The sequence below is a fragment of the Sardina pilchardus genome, chromosome 14 (assembly GCF_963854185.1).
Source record: "Sardina pilchardus chromosome 14, fSarPil1.1, whole genome shotgun sequence".
Classification (NCBI taxonomy): Eukaryota; Metazoa; Chordata; class Actinopteri; order Clupeiformes; family Clupeidae; genus Sardina; species Sardina pilchardus.
Genome location: NC_085007.1, coordinates 17,176,382 through 17,194,938, shown reverse-complemented (window position 1 = coordinate 17,194,938; position 18,557 = coordinate 17,176,382). Strand labels below are relative to the sequence as shown.

General features: G+C 47.1%; 1 protein-coding gene across 1 annotated transcript in view; it reads left to right on the top strand.

The window, feature by feature from the left end:
- map3k1 (mitogen-activated protein kinase kinase kinase 1, E3 ubiquitin protein ligase) overlaps positions 1 to 18,557 on the top strand; it is a 47,711-nt gene that overhangs the window by 11,427 nt on the left and 17,727 nt on the right. The window contains exons 2-8 of the mRNA XM_062554939.1: positions 11,671 to 11,824; positions 12,835 to 13,056; positions 13,584 to 13,784; positions 14,067 to 14,183; positions 14,747 to 14,895; positions 15,525 to 15,646; positions 17,186 to 17,267. Of these exons, the coding sequence (XP_062410923.1) occupies positions 11,671 to 11,824; positions 12,835 to 13,056; positions 13,584 to 13,784; positions 14,067 to 14,183; positions 14,747 to 14,895; positions 15,525 to 15,646; positions 17,186 to 17,267 (1,047 nt within the window). The remainder of the gene's footprint in view (positions 1 to 11,670; positions 11,825 to 12,834; positions 13,057 to 13,583; positions 13,785 to 14,066; positions 14,184 to 14,746; positions 14,896 to 15,524; positions 15,647 to 17,185; positions 17,268 to 18,557) is intronic.

The window sequence follows — 18,557 nt, the reverse complement described above, 5'->3', positions numbered from 1 at the left end:
TCAAAGGTTAACCGCATCTGTCTGCCAGAATTTCCAGAAACCTCTTTTCTAACGGGCATAACGGATGTCCTTCCTCGGCCATAATAAACCTGTTGAATAATTCACAGTTCCGGCCGTGTGATCCCGACAACGTTCCCCTTCTGAATCAGCAAAGGCGAGTGAATGTTTAACCTGCGTCGTGTGGCGCGGGTCACGTTGATAAGGTGTCCGTGGCCACACGCTCTCTCCCGCTCTCCGCGCTCCCTCGGGCATGACCAGTATGTGCTGTACAGGAAGTTATTTTGTTCTGGACCGAGGGTGTATTTCTGGAGCGCCTTTTCCTAGAAGAGACCAACCGCATTCTTGAGGCGTAAAACTGAGAGGGCAATGGATACGTAGGAGTGTTTGGAAGCCAGAAGAAGAAAGGTAGGCTAGCGGAAAACCATTGGACTTTACCAATCTTATCGCTTTAGCAGTAGTTCATAGGGTCATGGAAGACATACCATTTCAGGTCAAGGATAAACTATGGGAAATGTGTACAACTTACAACTGTACAACTAATTACTTGTGTGTATGAAAGGGGTACAAGCCCAAAATGCACATGGGATAGTTTGCTTGGGCTGTTGTAAGGACTGTTAATAAGTCCAAGAATTACCCAAATCGACATGCTGTACGATCCATTTTAATTCAATTCTTGTTGACCTACTGACAGACCCTACTGGTTTGTTTGGCAGTAGCTGTGAATGCCATGAATGGTCACTCATTGATGAACGTAAACAAAGTTTAATCGTAAGAGACCGACTTCAGGGAATAGCCTAATCATTTGTAGTTTTAGCGTATCTTGGAATGTTGACCCAGTTTGACCTAGCCCTATCTAGTAGTCATTGGACAGTTTTCCATTCTTTGACTATTGTTCACGCATTCTTTTATGAGCAGGAAATCCATTAGCTGCCACTCGGACTCTGGGAATAGCCCCTGGGCTCGCCGCAGCCATGCTCTCCATAAGTGAATCCCTGCATCGTCTGAGAAACAGGGCTTTGATTTAAGATCTCTCCTTCAACAGGGCTCATATTATGTGAGGAAATTCTGTAGCATAGTAGCTGCCTTTGGCACCTGTTGTGTGATCGTGGTATGAAATGGAGTGAATGAATGAGTGGATGAGGGAGAGAGAGATCAAATCCCCCACCCCCATCCTAAAGCCAGCAAGCCCTTGTTTTCCACCCCACCTCCAACCCTGTGTCCTTTTTCTCCCTCTCTTCTCTCCTCCCTTCATCTCCTCTCCTCTCCTCCTCCCATATCCCTCTCTCCTCTCCTCTCCCCTCCTCTCTCCTCTCCTCTGTGCCCTTTTGGAGGCCGTGCTCCACTTCCAGGCCCTCTCTCTGGCTACTGGGCCATTAACGGCCTGTCTGCTCGTCAGGCCACTCGCCTCAATCGGGCTGACATGCTGGAGGTGGAGGCAGGGGAGGGTGGACAGTGGAGGGGAGTGGGGAGTGGGGGTGGAGGACGGGGAGAGAGAGAGAAAGAGTAAGCCCTGGGTGTCCAGGGCGATGGGGGTTTAGCGGGACTGAAGGGGGGACTTATAGGGGAATATATGTATTCATTATAAACGGTTCCCCCATAGCCACTGGTTATAATCAGTGTGGTCAGTGTGCTTAATCCTATCCATCCACATGAATGTATAGAGAGAGACATACATATGCATTTGGGCCTGTGTTCCCATACATGGATTCAATGGATTTTCATTTCTCTTTCAAGATCCATAGAACCTGGCCCATATCTCTCTGTTCATCTCCCCCGCTCAATGGATGTAAACTGTTGAAACCAGCTGACCAGAGCTTTTTGTAGCCCCCCCCCCCCCCCCCTTTGGATCTAGTGCCGTTGTGTGAAGGACGATTAAGACTTTCGGAGGGAGGCTGTGGTGTCCTCGCCGCTGAAAGCACGCTGGCGTGCATGGGCTGGACCCGGGGGCACTAGGAGTGCAAGTCGTCCCCTGCTCTGCTCTGTCTGCCGTCCTTGCTGAAAGCGGCTCGGTATGTGTGGGGATGCCTGGGATGTGTTGGTGGTGATGGCAGTGGTGCTGTTGGTGGTTGGGAATCTGTTTGCAGTGCTCTCCTGGCTGAAAGTGGGTTAGTGTGCAAGTGGATTGTTTTTGGGTGTGTGTGTTTGTGTGTGTGTGTGTGTGTGTGTGTCTGTGTGTGTGCGGGGTATGGACGTGGGGGGAGAATGTTATGATTGTTATGTGCAGGTTGCAGTGTCCTCCACATTGAATGTGGGCTGGTATGTGTGGAGTTGTTGGGGGGGAGTGGGGTGTATTGATGTGTTTATGTATGTGTTTGGGAGTGGGGTTGCTTGTGTGTTTGCAGAGTGAACTTGTGCCACTGTGTGTGTTTGGGGACGGGTGAGTGTGTGTGTGTGTGTGCGTGTTTGTTTGGGCGTGTGTGTGTGTTAGGGAAGGGAAGGGGCGGGGGGGGTCTTCAGTCCTCCGGTGGGGGCAGTGCTGCTGTGAACAGCACTGAGTGGGAGGAATTTCCCTGCATTCCAGCCACATACCAGAGCCAAGCAGCAGTGGGCCCGAGTCTGCGCCCGGCGCTGAGCACAAAGCTCCCAGACCCCAGCCCAGCACTCCCACTGGCCACCTGCCCTGGACGCCACTGACCTGACCCTCCGCACAGTGCCAGGGTGATTTGTGTGTTGACATTCGCCACACGGATGGTGTATTTATTTTTTGTTACTTTTTTTTTTTTTAAACAAGGACTGGGTCGTTGAAGCCTAGTAGATCTCTGGTCTTTGTGTCTGGATTTTTTTTGTCTGCGATGCGTACAGCGTGAAGAATTGGCCAGTGAAGTGTGTTTGAAACTGCTACTTGAAAGCTACTTTAGCAGTAGCCGCAACCTAATTAATTCAGATATGACAGACATGCTCAGAAACCAGTTGTTAGAAAGTGGTTGTAGTAGTCATTAGTATAGTCAACCAGTTAATACTGGTTTTAAAGCCACAGCACAAACACACATGCATCCAGAGCGTATAAACAAGTGTATACAAATGCATCCCAATGTATACACAATGCATGTGCACAGTGTCCCCAAGCATGTTTGTGTGGTTTGACTTGCAAATTGGTTTTCTCAGCCAGATTTGTCACGTGCAGCTTGAAAAGTTGTTCACAGCTGCAACTGAATTCCGCTCTGTCTCTGGCCCTGGCATCACTCGAAAGTGTGTGTGTGTGTGTGTGAGAGAGATGCAGACCCTTGATCACAGCCAGCTCTAAATTCAGGAATCATTTATTCTAAGATGTTCGCCTCAGATTACCTCCCAAAATAAAAGTTATACTGGAGCTGTTACCCTTTCGTCGAAAGCCCATTTTTAGGTTCGGATCTGTCAGCGGTGGTCTGAAAGCGTGACCTGCTTTGTGAGCGAAGTGGACACTAGATGTTAGAGAACGGTTTCCAAGTGAAACAAGTAGTTCCCTTTCCCCCCCTCAAAAGAAACACATCAATCTTGAGGAACAGGATCAAAGTAATACAAAGACTTCAGTAAGGAAGTGTGTGTGTGTGTGTTTGTGCGCACATGTTGTCATGCGATACTTTTGTGGACAACTTATCATCGTAAGCAGCCATGAATATTTGTTTGGTGTGCAAAAAGCGTTCTTGCAACAGAAACTAAACAAACGTGTACGAGTTGGCCTTCCAGCTCTGAGCGTTTCTTATTTATCATGTTCGACTTAGCGAAGCTCATGCTATCAACCTCTGAACATATTTGGTCAGTTTGCGGCCCTTTGGCATTTGGTGCCTATCTGACGCTCAGTGCATTGCTGTTTTGTGGCATTTAGTCTTATTATTTCAGTCCTTTGCTCGGAGGCCATGGTGAAGCCCTTTTCCCTTGCAAAGGGAATGAAACTGGGCCTCATGTAGTAGAGCTCTATCAGTTCCCCATGTGTGTGCATGTGTTTGGTATTTGAGGTGACATCACCCCGTGAACTCTGCGAGTGTGCAGTCCCCCTCCCTCCACCAGTACCCCCAAGACACTTGGAACATCATGACCACAGTTTGCGGCTCCAAGTTGTGTAACGTCCAAGAGGCTGACATCATTCTCACCCTGTGGTGTGTTATAACCCACGTCGCACTGACTGTACGCGTGAGAGGGGTCCACCCCTGTAATGGTTTGACCCCCCCCCACCCCCACCCTGTTCCCATGGCGCAGCTCATGTCCGTGCCGGTTAAGGGCTTATTCCATGAGGGAAGGTCGTGTTACAAGCGCAGTACCCCCGGCACACACCCTTCCACTGACCCCAAACCGAAGAGACAAGGAGTTGAACGGCCTTGACCGTTAGACCTGTGATTAGTGTCAACGTGTTGACTTTACAGAATTGAAGCCCGCCCATGCTAGTGAGGTTTTTAGTTGACGCTGGATTGATTCCAGTTGGAGCGCTGGAGTGGAAAAAGTGTCATTTTTTGAGATCATTTACGAGAATATGGATTATGTATTGGCAGATGAACGTCACTTGTTTTTTTTTTTTCCTGATGTTTTTGGAAAATAGAGCCTACATGTACATGGTGTGAGACTATTAAAGTTCACTTGTGTTTAGCAAACGCTTTTATCCAAATATAATCTTGCCGATCAAACCTGGGTCGACAGGTTGTCAGGCGGTGACAATTACCCTGGCCTGTTATTGTAATTATCTCGTAGATGACAATTTGTTGTCCATTGTTTATTTGTGTGACCCCCCCCCCCCCCCCCCCCCCCCCCACACACACACACACACACACCCCATACACACGCACGTACTTCATAAAAGGGTTGTTTTAAGTCAAAGGAGAGCCCCAAGCCCTCAACTGCTATGGTTGACAGACTTAGCACACACACACACACACACACACCTTTTTGTTATTTTCAGCTAGCTCCCCCGTGATTACAAGCGGAAGACGCAGCGTGACCACAAAAAAAAAAAAAAAGAAAGAGTACCTTCCTTTTGTTATTTCTGACAGCGTGTCTAAACTGTGTGATGCACCCATGCTGCAGGATATGAGCCTGGCTGCGTTTCCCCTTTCGCAGTGCAACTGCTGCCTTGTTTGTGAGTCGAAGAGGAAGTCAGCACCGCGCACAAACAGGACCCACTCACAGCATCGACAAAAACAGTGCTGCTGCTGCTGGTGGTTGCTGAACCAGGGTGGCTTTGGGTGCACTGGCAAAGTATTTCTGTGTTTATGCTGTAAACTTTGCTCTCTCTCTCTCTCTCTCTGTTTGAAAGAAAAGGTCAGAGTGACCCTTACATACAAGACCAGTGTTTCTCTGAGAGAAAGAAGGGCCTGTTTAAGAATGTAGAAACTCCCACTCGTCCATGCTCACATGACACACACACACAAAACATGCAAACAAAACTCCTCATTTTGACTACAAGGGCTCATGGAGGAAGGAACAAAGAGAGAGGTGTTCACCTGATGCTTCAAAGATACAGGATCAGCAAAGCATATTTCCATTTACAATAAGACGTTGAGTCTTTGGTTTAGATGCCTACCCCTTTCTGCCATTGCTACAGGGCAACTTTTCACCCACTTGTCTGCATGTTAAATAATGCTGCCTCGGACTTCTACAAATCAAGTCAGCCAAACTAATCGTTTGCAACCTTCATCGCTTAAAGCACATTTGCTGATTACTCCCAATTGAACAGTTGAAAGAACTGTTTGGTCTTCTCTCCGATTTATAGTAGTAGTGTCTTTCTGTTCAATACCCTAATAAGTCTAATGGTCTTTTGTCTTGGCACCATGTGGCAAAACAGCCTAGGGAGACTGGGATGTAGTGTGTTTTTTTTAATCAAATAAAGCCAAGAGCATCTGATGGAAGTAAAACCGTCAGTCAGGACCGCAGTCTGGGTCTATGTCTGAGCACCACGGTGAGCTCCCAGCAGTCTCCTTTTTGGATGAATTGATGGGGGCTCTTTTCAGGCGCTGTGTGCATCTGTATTGCATAACCCCATTAAATTTGGTTTCTGCTGTGTCAAGCGTTTCTTTTTCCAAGTCCACTGCAGAAACGGTTGTCAAAGGCCGCCTGTGTGCTTCTCGGAGAAAAAGGGCCTGTGACTGCGGTTTTTCAGGATCTCAGCGGCTTCCTGGGGCACGTCACCAGGGCCCGAAGTTTGCTGTTTGCTCAGAGAAAAAAAAATGCAATCTGAAACACGCTCTCTGTTTGGGAAAGACCAGAGGCGGCTAGCCTAAATAAAGATCCAAGTTAACACAGATATGAAAGTTCAGTTTCGAGGTGCACCAATACCAGTTTTTGAAATCTGATACCACTGTTGATGTCGTTTTTGTTCTACAGCATCATTTGCAGCTTTAGAGCGCTTGTGTAGTAGTAGCTTCTATATTTCATACATATAGCATATTAGTATGTCATCAATATAAAGATGACCACAAATTTAATAATATGTAATAAGTAAACTAAGTGTTCCTTTTTGTGCAATTCCATAGTTCCATAGTCGGTATGAATGTGATTGCCTCTCTTCCATAATATTCTGTAACCTATGAAGACAGCAGGTAACATGCATTATACTGTTGTACTGCGCTTGACTGCTGAAAATCTGGAATGGAGAACTGAATAGGAAAGCTAAATCAAAAAGACAGAAGCAGTGCCATGTCTGATGAAATTCAACTTGGCCAAAGTGCACTGAATCCTGCTAGCGTGTCTGTGCGCGGCACATGGATTAATCGCTTCGGCGAAACCCAATTCGAACCAGTGAGCCGATCCATAAACTCCATGTTGACATTGCGTGGCCACTTTTTTTCCCCCTCCCTGGATGCCACCCTGAAGCAAGGAAGAATGAGGTGGTGGCAGAGCCAGCGTCTGTGGCAGGATATTATTACCAGTGACCCGGACATAAGCCAGTCCCCAACCATGCCAGTGGTACTGTCAGTCTGCATGCAAAAGCTTGGATCAGGGCATACCACCATATCTGTCCTTATTCCCTGTGACCAGTCAGTCACTGAGGATCTACTAAGGCTCTGTATTGTATGAGGAGGAGCCTGTCAAATTCCTTGAACCCCGGGGACCGCATTGTCCCTGGTGCCCAGTTGGCAGAGCTGTGTGACTTGCCGGAGCTGTGTGAAGGGATGCCTGAGTGTCTGTCTTACCCCAACCTCCAGACACGCAAGCCTCAGGCGCGCCGTCAGAGTGGGCTTAAACATGAGCTCTCTCTCCACCCCCCTCCATCTCCTCACGTCTCCCTTCTTCTCCACACGTCAGTGAAGACTCCACTCTCCACACTGGTGCACGCGAACGCTTTGGCATTTCGGTGTTTTGCCGTTCGCCTGAAACAAAACAAAAATATCTCTTGTGCGTTGTTGACTGTCTTTGAATATTTGTTCGTACATATTTATGCCATGTTTTTATATCGCTGGCTATTCTTCGAGCAGCGAAGACTTCTTGAGACTCTTGAGACGATGCCCGTGAAACTCCTTGTGACCCTAGGGGGCACCTTCACTCTGTGCTGAGAACTTTGACTCCACTGTCCCCTCCAGCAGTGGCAGTGATTGTGTGAACCGGTAACCTGAGTTTTTTGGGAGCAACGTTGCCCATGAGAAAGGGTGTGCTCAGCATGCAGTCAGCGAGGTAGGGCTGTGTGTGTGTGTGTGTGTGTGTGTGTGTGTGTGTGTGTGTGTGTGTGTGTGTGCGTGTGTGCTTGCTTGTGTGTGTCTGTGTGTGTGTGTGTGTGTGTGCGTGTGTGTGTGAGCAAGAGAAGCACAGTCTCGACTTACGTGGAGGCTTGAAATGGATTCTCAGCCGCTGGCCCTTCCACATCCCACCTGCGCGGGCCCACAATGTCCCTTTGTCTCCGGCCCCATGGCACTGTGGGATAGCTGTTATTCGAGAGGCAAGGGCCTGGCCGCCACCAACCTTTTCATTCATCGGAGAGATGCCGAAGTCCTGCTATCTGGTTTCATTGTTCCTGCCTCCGACCCTGGAGAGGTCTGCTCACCCCTATTTAGCAAGCGCAGAGCGCTCCACTTGTTTACGTCCCTTCCCTCTTAGTCAACTGCCCCTCAACTGCCACGCATTTTCCAGGCCAGAAATAAATAATAAAAAAAGTAATCCGCAGGGTTTATTATCTGGAGCCTTTTTTAGGGGTGGGGGTCTCTGTGTTTTGTCTGAGCGTTTTCCTTTGGTGCAACGTTGGAGCCTCTTCCGTGCAAAGTAGATGCCCTTGTTTGCAAGTGGAGCATGTTGTTGTTCCTCAACTTTTGTGGAAAACGGCTGTTTTTCAGTCGGTGGCGTTCTGTTGACTGCGTGTCCACAGCCCCTCCAGCAATCTTCTGTCTTTGTGTGTGAAAATAATAAAACAATTTTCGGAGTGTCTCTGCCCTGGCTTTGGTTGAGAGTGATTTGTGGTTGTGGCCTGTTTGGACGGGTCCACTGAGAGAGAGTCCCTTGCAGATAATTCAAACCGATTAAGCAGACGTCGACTTGTCAAAACACTGGGCAAAGAAAAAAAAAAAAAATTTCTCACTTCCTGCTCCAAGCTATAATGGCAGCAGTCAGTCAGGAAAAAAACATCATCAGTGCGCTGCAGTGCTCAGGAAGTCTGTCTGTCTATCTCTCTCTTTCATTTTTCCTGTCTTCTTTTCCTCGTTTATTTTTTATTTTTTAATCGCCATTGAGCGGCTGACCAGAGCTCAAAAAGAAGAGAAGCAGCGCTATTGATTGGGTCGTTAATGAAAAGGTCTGTGATGGAGGTGGTGGTGGAGCCGGAGGGTAGGGTGTGTGTGTGTGTGGGGGGGGGTGCGGGCTTGCAGCTGCCCTCTCGCTGGCCCTGTGGCCCACACCCCCCTGGACCCACACCCCCCTGGACCCACACCCCCCTGGACCCACACCCCCCTGGACCACATGTGGGCAGAGCGGAGCGGAGGAGCGGAGGAGCCCCAGCCCAGGAGGGACCCGCTTGGCAGCCGCTCATCCTCTCATTAAAACCTAGCTCGCTGTCTGTCTCTGTCTCTCTTTCTCTCTCTATCTCTCTCACTCTCTCTCTCTCACTCCATCTCATTCTCTCTCTTTCTGTCTTTCTTTTTCTCACTCTCTCTTTCTTTTTTTCTCTTTCACTCACTCACTCACTCTTCTTTCTTTCTTTTCTTAGGAACTCTATCTCTCACACTATCTCTTTCTCACTCTCTCCATCTCTCCTTTGCTTCTCCCTTGCTTGGTCTAGCTTTTTCTCTTAATCTCTTTCTCTGTCTTTCACTCTCTGTATCTCTCCTTTGCTTCTCCTCCCTTGCTTGGTCTAGCTTTCTCTCTTAATCTCTTTCTCTCTCTCTCTCACTCTCTCACTCTATCTTTCTCTGTCTCTCTATCTCTCCCTTGCTTGCTTTCACTTTTTCTCTTGTTTGTTTCTCTTCCACTCACGCTCACTCTTGTTGTCCTGCAGCTGTAGTTTACTAACTAGGTCTCTCTCCCTCTCTCTCTCTCTCTCTCTCTCTCTCTCTCTCTCTCTCTCTCTCTCTCTCTCTCTCTCTCTCTCTCTCTGTCTCTCCCTCCCTCCTGTTTTTGTATGCCTTTTCTGTTTTTACCTAGTCTCTGATTTTGCTATTAGTCGGAGATGAGAGGACTAGATAGATTTGATTTATTTAATGAATGTTGTACCTAAACACAACACTTGTGTACCTGACATGTATTTGACTTTGAGAGCACCAGGTAGTGTATTACGTTTTAAAGCCTTTATTATGCATTTTGACAGAGTCAAAGGTTCAGTGGTTGTGTTTTGGGTAGAGTGTTTTTTTCTCTCACCCTCTCTTTCTCTTTCTCTCTCTCTCTCTCTCTCTTTGTCACACTCTCTTTCTCTCTAGCTGTCTTTCTTTTTAAAGACAGACTAAGTGTTTGGCCCTGAAAGGCCTTCATTCACTCAGTAGCGCGGGGAGGGCATTGAACAATGCTGTCAGCCCTCATTTGTATGATGTACTGTAAATCTAACTGGCTCAGACGGCAGCGGCTCCTTATCATAACATCCTCTCGTATGAGGCCCGCTATTTACTCTGAAGCCCCCTGCCCCCCCCTGCTCCCCCACCTCCCCACTTCCCCTCCCTTGCTTCTGCCTCCCTCCCTCCCTCCATCCCTCTCCCTCCTCCTCCCCCCTGGTCCTCCTCCTGCTCCCCTGCCTTGAGTACAGACAGCGCCCTCGGTGTCTCGCTGGTTGTAAGCTCCCTGCAACTCTCCGGCTTCCGCAGAGACTAGCCTCGAACGACCGTGAATGAAGCGAGAATCGTGGCACCGTCCCCTGGTACACATTTTGTCCTCGCCTTTTTTTTTTTGCTTTCAAACAATCTTCGATAGCTTTCTGCCCGAGCTGGCAGACTTTTGATGCACACTGTGTGTGGAGCACAGTCCAGGGATTATGATTATGAACTAGACTGCCCCGTCTACTAATAAGTAGGGATGCACCGATCCGATATTTGGATCGGATATCGGCCCCGATATGAACAAAATAGCTGGATCGGGGATCGGAAAAAATGAGCCGATCCATGGGCCGATCCGAATTTAATATAGTCTCAAAAAAAGGCTGAGCCATGACGCGCAACCAGCCATTTAGCGCAGCTCACTGCTGCGGGTTAGAGTGTGCCTCACCTCACTGTGTGCTCTGAGTGTCTAAATTCATGGATGGGATAAATACAGATACCAAATTTATGTCATAGGATCAAAAGAATATCTATACTAACCACCATTTGTCATAGATTAATTACGATCTTCATGCGTTTTGTTGCATTTAGGCAACACGTTAATGTGTAACAGTCAACAAAATAGGCTACTCAAACTAAACACATTGTCATTTTCATCTCATCTGTATAAACTGTTCTTGGTATAAAGACATGCAAATTTTCAAATTGGCTGTTAAAAACTTATCATTTATTAGATAAAACGTACAACTTCTACCGTTTACCAGCATTCAAACTCCGTGTGGACTAATTAGTTTATCGTAGGGAAACTGCGGGACCGTACCACTATGAGTAAATAGAGGGGTTTCGCGGGTGACACCATTTTGGCAGGGGTGTTTCCATGTATGTCACTAACATGGGATTTTTATCTGCAAAATTGTTTTTTGTTAGATTTATTATTTAGTAATAACTGTGAACTTGAATTTGAATGCTGTTCCAAGTTGCTGCTGGTGTACAACTGTTTATTTTTAATACTAGTAATATAATCAATAATGATGATGATTATAATAATAGGCTAATAATAATAATAATAATAATACATTACCTTTATATCTAAGTGTTATTTTGTTAGATTTTTTTGGGGAAAGTAATGTTTAGTTAGGGAAAGAATGAAGAATGAAGTCAAGCCTGATGCCTTTAGTCTTTTCCACATGGTGAGGTATACAGTTTATTAATTAACAATGGTATCGGATCGGTATCGGATATCGACCGATACGCAGAGCCCAGGCATCGGTATCGGTATCGGGACTGAAAAAGTCGGATCGGTGCATCCCTACTAATAAGATTAGTTTTTAATCGGAGTAATTGGAGTAATTACAGTATTAACAGTTTTAACTTATTTTGAAAGTCGGAAAACTTACTGTAGCTCTGACAAAAAGGGAGTTAAAAAAAAAAAAAACCCTCCTTTCACACAAGATATAAAATCTGAGGAAAAATGTGCCATTTCGTATCAGCACTGCTTGGCTGACTGTCTGTTGCCCCGTGCTGTGTCTTCCCTCCGCAGCAGCCGAGACATGGAGACCAAGGACACGCTGCGGGGCCTGCAGAAGATGGACGACCGGCCCGAGGAGCGCATGATCCGCGAGAAGCTCAAGGCCACCTGCATGCCCACCTGGAAGCACGAGTGGCTGGAGCGGAGGAACCGCCGAGGCCCTGTGGTGAGACCGCAGCTGCGCTCGCCTGCTGAAACCTCCAGCCATACGCTGCGCTACATAAACACACACGCACACACACACATACGGACGCACACACACACACACACACACACACATGGTCACACGCACACACACACACACACGGTCACACGCACACACGAGCACACACAGTCACAATCAGATTCACACACACTCTAACTCTCAGTTTCACACACACAGTCACACTGACACACTCTCTTTCTCTTTCTCTCTCTCTCTCTCTCTCTCTCTCTCTCTCTCTCTCACAAACACACACACACACACACAGAGACACACACCCGCACACACCCATGCACATACGGATGTGCACATACATACATACATACATACATACATACATACATACATGCATACATATAAACACATAGCATACACATAAACATGCTCACAGATGCATACACATAGCTGATCGACTAATCAGGAGCGGATATTTCACTGAAGCCTGCACTCTGCTAGCAGCAGTCAGCTAGAGGATTATAGCCCCAAACACAAGTCTATTCTGTGGGGGAGTTCATGCTGTTAAAGATGCACTGGTCAGCACTTACTTAGACGCTGGGCTCATTGCCTAAACAACTCAACACAAACAGCTTACTGGGGCAGTTCCTGGGGCAAATAAATGTGGTATTGATCATCATAGTCATAAAACTCTCTCTATATACACACACACACACACACACACACACACACACACACACACACACACACACACACACACACACACTAGGGAAATAAATGTGACATTCATCATCATTGCCATTCAACTCCCACAGACATAAACACGTGTGCACGCACAAACCGCACACACACACACACACACACGCCCACACACTTTTCTTCCCGTGTCGTAGTCTTCTATTGTCCATCCTACCGCCCACTCCCCCCTCTAACGTATATCCTGTCCCCCTTCCTGCCCTCGTCCCTACCCCCCCCCCCCCTCCTCCTCCCCCTCCTCCTCCTCGTCCCTGCCCCATCAGGTGGTCAAGCCCATCCCGCTGCGACCCGATGGGAGCGAGGCCGGGCAGGCCGGAGCGGAGGGGCCCCAGGCCTCCGCGGGCACCTCCCCCCAGAGCAGGGGCCGCCGCAGCCCCTCCCCGGGGCCCTCCTCCTCCTCCTCGTCCTCCTCCTCGGCCAATGGCAAGCTCAGCGGAAAGCCCGACTCCCCCGGCGTTAGGAGGAAGAGGGCATCCCCAGTGCCGGTGAGTGTCGCGGGGAGGGGGGAACCCTGAAATCTGCCCCTTGCAGAGTCACACACTCCCTCTGCCACAGGTCCCAATAAGCAGATCCCCACAGTACAAAGCTCCATAACCCCAAGATGTTGTCCAAAGCTTAATTTTAGGAATGGACAGTTCTATTACATAAGAGCTTTGAAACAGACTTTTTGTTCCTAGATTATTTCCCTGAAAAGTGGCCTGCTTTCTCCAGGGGATGAGCTCCATTTCTAATTCATTTATTCCATTGAAAGTAAACTGTAGCTTCAGGAGAGTTCTTTTCTCCTCTTTCTAAGAAACCACCATCCTCCGTAAATGCCTCTTTTCTGAACAGATTTGAGTCTTTCGGCTTTTGAAAGCTTCAGTCTAATTGGAAAATATTGTTTTGTAATGGAGTGCCTGAAAAGCAATGTCCGTTGAACTGAGAAGCTGGCCGTCTGTCGTGTCGGCTTGATGCAATTCTCACACCGTGACTCGTTTTGTGTGTGTGTGTGTGTGTGCCTACGCACTTACAGTTCCAGAGCGGGCGAGTCACACCACCTCGCAGGGCTCCCTCTCCAGATGGCTTCTCGCCTTACAGCCCAGAGGAGACCAGTCGCCGGGTCAACAAGGTCATGAGGGCCCGCCTCTACCTGCTGCAGCAAATAGGACCCAACTCCTTCCTGATTGGAGGAGACAGCCCTGACAACAAATACAGAGTGTTCATTGGTCCACAGGTAGGTCTGGCACTAATCGCCCACAACCTTTCACTCTAGACAGACATTTTGTTTGCTTATTTTGTATAGAAGGATCAACTTAGATGTACTGGATTCAACTGTGCCTGTTAATTAAGTATGAATGATTATTATTAACCTTCTGCTCCATGAGGCTGGCTCTGAGAGAAATGGTAAATATCCAGGCACTAGAGCAGAATGCATTGGGGGGATTTGCTGGTCATAAAAAGTGTGTGTGTGTTTATGTGTGTTTATGTGTGTATGTGTTTGTTTGTTTCCTTGTAGACTTGCAGCTGTGGCCGAGGCGCGTTCTGCATCCATGTCCTCTTCGTCATGCTCCGGGTGTTCCAGCTGGAGCCCTCCGACCCTCTGCTCTGGAGGAAGACCCTCAAGAACTTTGAGGTGAGAGAGAGAGAACGCAGCAAGCTACCATTTTGGCTTCTACGGTTTTAGTGTAGAGTGGAAGGATTTGAAATATTTAAAGGTGCAGTCCGACATTGTAATCTCCGACACTTTTTGTCAGATTCAGGGAATTGCTCCTTACAGTCCTCTAGCTGTCCATTTAGTGTTACACTTTTTAAAATACTGGTTTTCCTGGCGTTGGAAATAGTAATTAAACATAATGGCTTGGGCCATTCCATACAATCCCAGCCAATCAACACGGTACTTAGACAGCATGGAAGAGAAGGGTATAATTTGATTGGCTGTTGAGTTCAAATGTCAACATTTGGGGAAACTAAATCTCAATGGCAGACTGCATCTCTAAATGCCTAACAGGGGAATGCTTCTGAAGGCAGATGAGTGTATTGTATTTCAACCAAGAGAATTTGTGGGCCTCTGCAAAATTATTTTCAAAGAGTATCATGTGCTGTATGACTGGAAGTGTTGTTAAAGTTGGTGTGTGTGCGTGTGTGCGTGTGTGCGTGTGTGTGTGTGTGTGGTCCTGTCTGGTGTGTGTCACCCAGGTGGAGAGCCTGTTCCAGAAGTACCACAACCGGCGCAGCTCCCGGATCAAGGCGCCCTCGCGCAACACCATCCAGAAGTTTGTGTCGCGCATGTCCAACTCGCACACCACCTGTCCTTCCAGCACCTCCGCCTCCAGCACGGAGAGCAGGTACAGTAGGACCAAAGACTCTAGAACTGAGCTCTGTTCTAGAATCTTTTGGTAGGACTCTCGCTCCGCCACCCACTCTACAGTAGATGGGACACCCAACAGGGGGAGGTAGACGTAGGAGGAGCACAGTAGGACTGTAGCGCAATGTTGGGTGTTTTTTTTTTTTTTCAAGAAATAGACATCCACGTAAGCCTATCCTCCTCTCCGTCAACTGCCTGGCCTCCATATTAAAGCAATATATTGCCAATATCTAAATAGGTGCCGATCACAATATGCCTCTCTCAGACAGTGGTTGAAATGAAAGGCTTTAAAGGTGTTTGTGTGTAATGCGATAGATAGATAGATAGATAGATAGATAGATAGATAGATAGATAGATACTTTTGATCCCCAAGGGGAAATTCAAGATTCAATTCAAAATTCAAAAATTTAAATTTGTTTGCTTGCTTTGTATCTTTATGTCTATTATTAGTCTTTATGAGGACATTCCAGTAACTGTGTGTTCACACCATGCAGAAAAAAAACTGTGCAGGCAGTGTTTTTACACTTCACACCTCTTTCAGCTAGTGGTTGAAGTGAAATCTTTGTTGGGGACTTTCCAGTGACTTTGTGCGTGTGTTTGTGTCTTCAGCATGAAAGATGAGGAGGAGCAAATGTGTCCGATCTGTCTGTTGGACATGTTGGACGAGGAGAGTCTAACCGTGTGTGAAGAGGGCTGCAGGAATAAGCTCCACCACCACTGCATGTCTATCTGTAAGTCCTGAAACACATACACACACACACACACACACACACACACGCACACGCACACACATACAGTGCTCATCACACTGTTGAGTCAACCATGCACAACATAGCATACCGTTACAAATACCCAGGTGAAAAACAATACAAGCACAACTCCGTATTTACAATGAACTCCGTTTAGCATTAGGGTCATTCTGATTCAAATCAGATACGGTTGTTGCTGCACCATCTCAGATTTTGTTCAAACCTTGTCTGTATCAAGAATCCAAAAATAGGGCCTGTAAAATATTTCTGTTCTAATTCTACGCATTCATATAATTTTCAGCCCTTGAGGTTGCTTCAGTTTTACAGCCTGAAAATCACATTAGCTGGTAAGCAATGTGTTGGCATTAATATAATGAAAAGTATTCATAGACAGCCCAAACTTTGTAGAGTGAAAGACAAACATGTTCTCAGTATGAATCACTTAACCATTAAACAGTTGTATGACATTCTCATTGATTTTCTACAAGGCCCTAGATTTCTACAAGGTCCTTAGATGCTATATTTACTATACTATAAATGAAAACAACGACAACAATTAGCTTAAGTTGCTACAGCCAGCAGCTAACGAAGCCAGGCATCTACAGCGCCTTAGTCGTAGTTTTGGGACCTAAATAGGTAGACAAACTTTGAGCAAAATCCGAGACTGTGTAGCAACCGTTTGTCTGACTTGACACGAAAAGACCAATTAGCTTGTTGGAAAACACAATGTTATGTACATGTAAATACAGTTATATTAATAAATACATCTGTCATCAGAGTAGATGGTTTTGATCATTCATTACAATGTTTGATCTGGGCTTCTAAAACAATTCACATTTACACTTAGTGATAAAGTGACATTGAGAAATGGAGAGAATAGAGTGAATAGAGTGCTTGGGACAGAGGGAGAGAGAGAGGGAGAGAGAAAAGGGATAAAAAGCCGAGCGTGTTGGACTCGTCTGACATTTAGTGACTCCTGACAGTCACCCATGAGAGGTTTTCCGGTTCAGCGAGCCTAGCGACAGACCACACGCCATCGCACCCAGCCCTGCACCATTCTCTCTCCCTCCCTCCCTCTCTCCCTCTCTCTCTGTCCCTCTCTGTCTCGCACCCATCCCTGCACCATTCTCTCTTCCTCCCTCTCATTCTCATTCTCCCTCTCTCGCTGTCCCTCTCTGTCTCGCACCCATCCCTGCACCATGACATTACACTGCCCTTCTCCAACAGGCCCATAGCCTCGTGCAAACCCCCCCCCCTCTCTATCTCTCTCTATTTCTCTCTCTCTCTCTAACCCTCCAGTCCTCTCTGTCCACACCCCCCGCTCCCCCCCCCCATGTAATTGGGACAAGGGCTTCATCTATGGCTCGATCCCAGCTGACGGCCAGTGAAAAGACATTTTTCTTTATTCATTGAAATGTGACTGTACGAAATGTGAGTCTTAAATATATATATATATATATATATATATATATATATATATATTTATATATTTATTTTGTTGCTTTATTCCGATGATTGCAGGGGCAGAGGAATGCAGGCGAAACCACGAAACGCTGATCTGCCCTCTCTGTCGAGCCAAGTGGAAGTCCCATGATTTTTACAGGTAACTGAATCTGAATGCAAGTGTAATGCAAGGTTATTGCTCTCTAGAATGTTTTCTCTGTGCGCTTTTTTGGTCTGGCTCGCATCCTCAAGGACCGACAGGATATCACACATTATACACATCTGGGCCTCCGAAAAAATGGGAAACTGGGGAAGCTGTACGGTTCAATGCAGCCTCTTAAATGATAACAGCTGCAACTCTTTGTGTACATTCGAGTGTATGCATGACTTTCTTTACATTCGGAAGAAAGCTAGTGGCCTCAGTTATATAACCATTTTGGGGATATTTTATTTTAAAACTGTAAGCCACCAGGAAGTCGTTCCTCTAAGAAAGTCTTGTGGAAGTGGCCGGAATATCGTGCATTGTTGCGTTGATTAGGTGACGAGGTGCCGACGTCTGTCCTGTCCGCGTGTCAGGAAGCACCTGCTGCTGCTGCTGATGGTGTGGGTGGGTGGGTGTGTGTGTGTGGGTCGCTGCCGGAACAGCTGCCGCCGTCGTCGCAGTTCGAGCAGACAGATAAGACGGAGCACAAGGAGGCGGAAATTTCAGCGGAAGCCTTTATGGGGGCCGGTGGCATTATGCACAGTAGCAAAAGGCCACCGGAACTGGGTCTCCATTGGAATGGAAGTGGGAGAGAGAGAGAGAGAGAGAGAGAGAGAGACAGACAGACAGACAGACAGAGAGAGAGAGAGAACCACAAAGCCATTGAAAACGCCAGCCAAATGTTTCGATGCCACCCCAGTACCACACTGTGAGTGGCGCAGTGTGCCAAGTAACTTCTCGTCAAGCCTAATCCATCCCAACAACCAAGCCCCCCCGCAGCAACCCAGGAATGCCGGTGTGAACTGGACCCAAATTAGACCTCTTGCCCTCCAAGCGTCTTTCATGCATTTTCTCTTCTCTCTTTTCGTTTTGTTCATCAGTAGGGCATAGCTTTCCCTCCTGCTGCAGACGGCGTTGTCTGCACTCAAGGATAAAGTCCAAGGTCTACTACCAGTGAGACCTAGTCACTGATTTACCAAAGCCAAGACAGAACCATGTGGGCGAATGTTTGACCAAGTTTGGTTTGCTGTTTGAATAGTTTCCCCCTTTTTTCTCTGCCCATCTAAGGAAGTACAAGTCGAGCACGGCCGCGTGTCTGTCCAGCCACCAATTAAAGAGTTATTTTGCTGATTTCATAGTCTGAATGATTTATGACTTCAAAGCATAACCCATATAATAGATTTCCGATCCCCGAAGAAAGTAAAAACACAGTAATGTTTCCTTTTGAATGAGGCATGCTATTTAAGT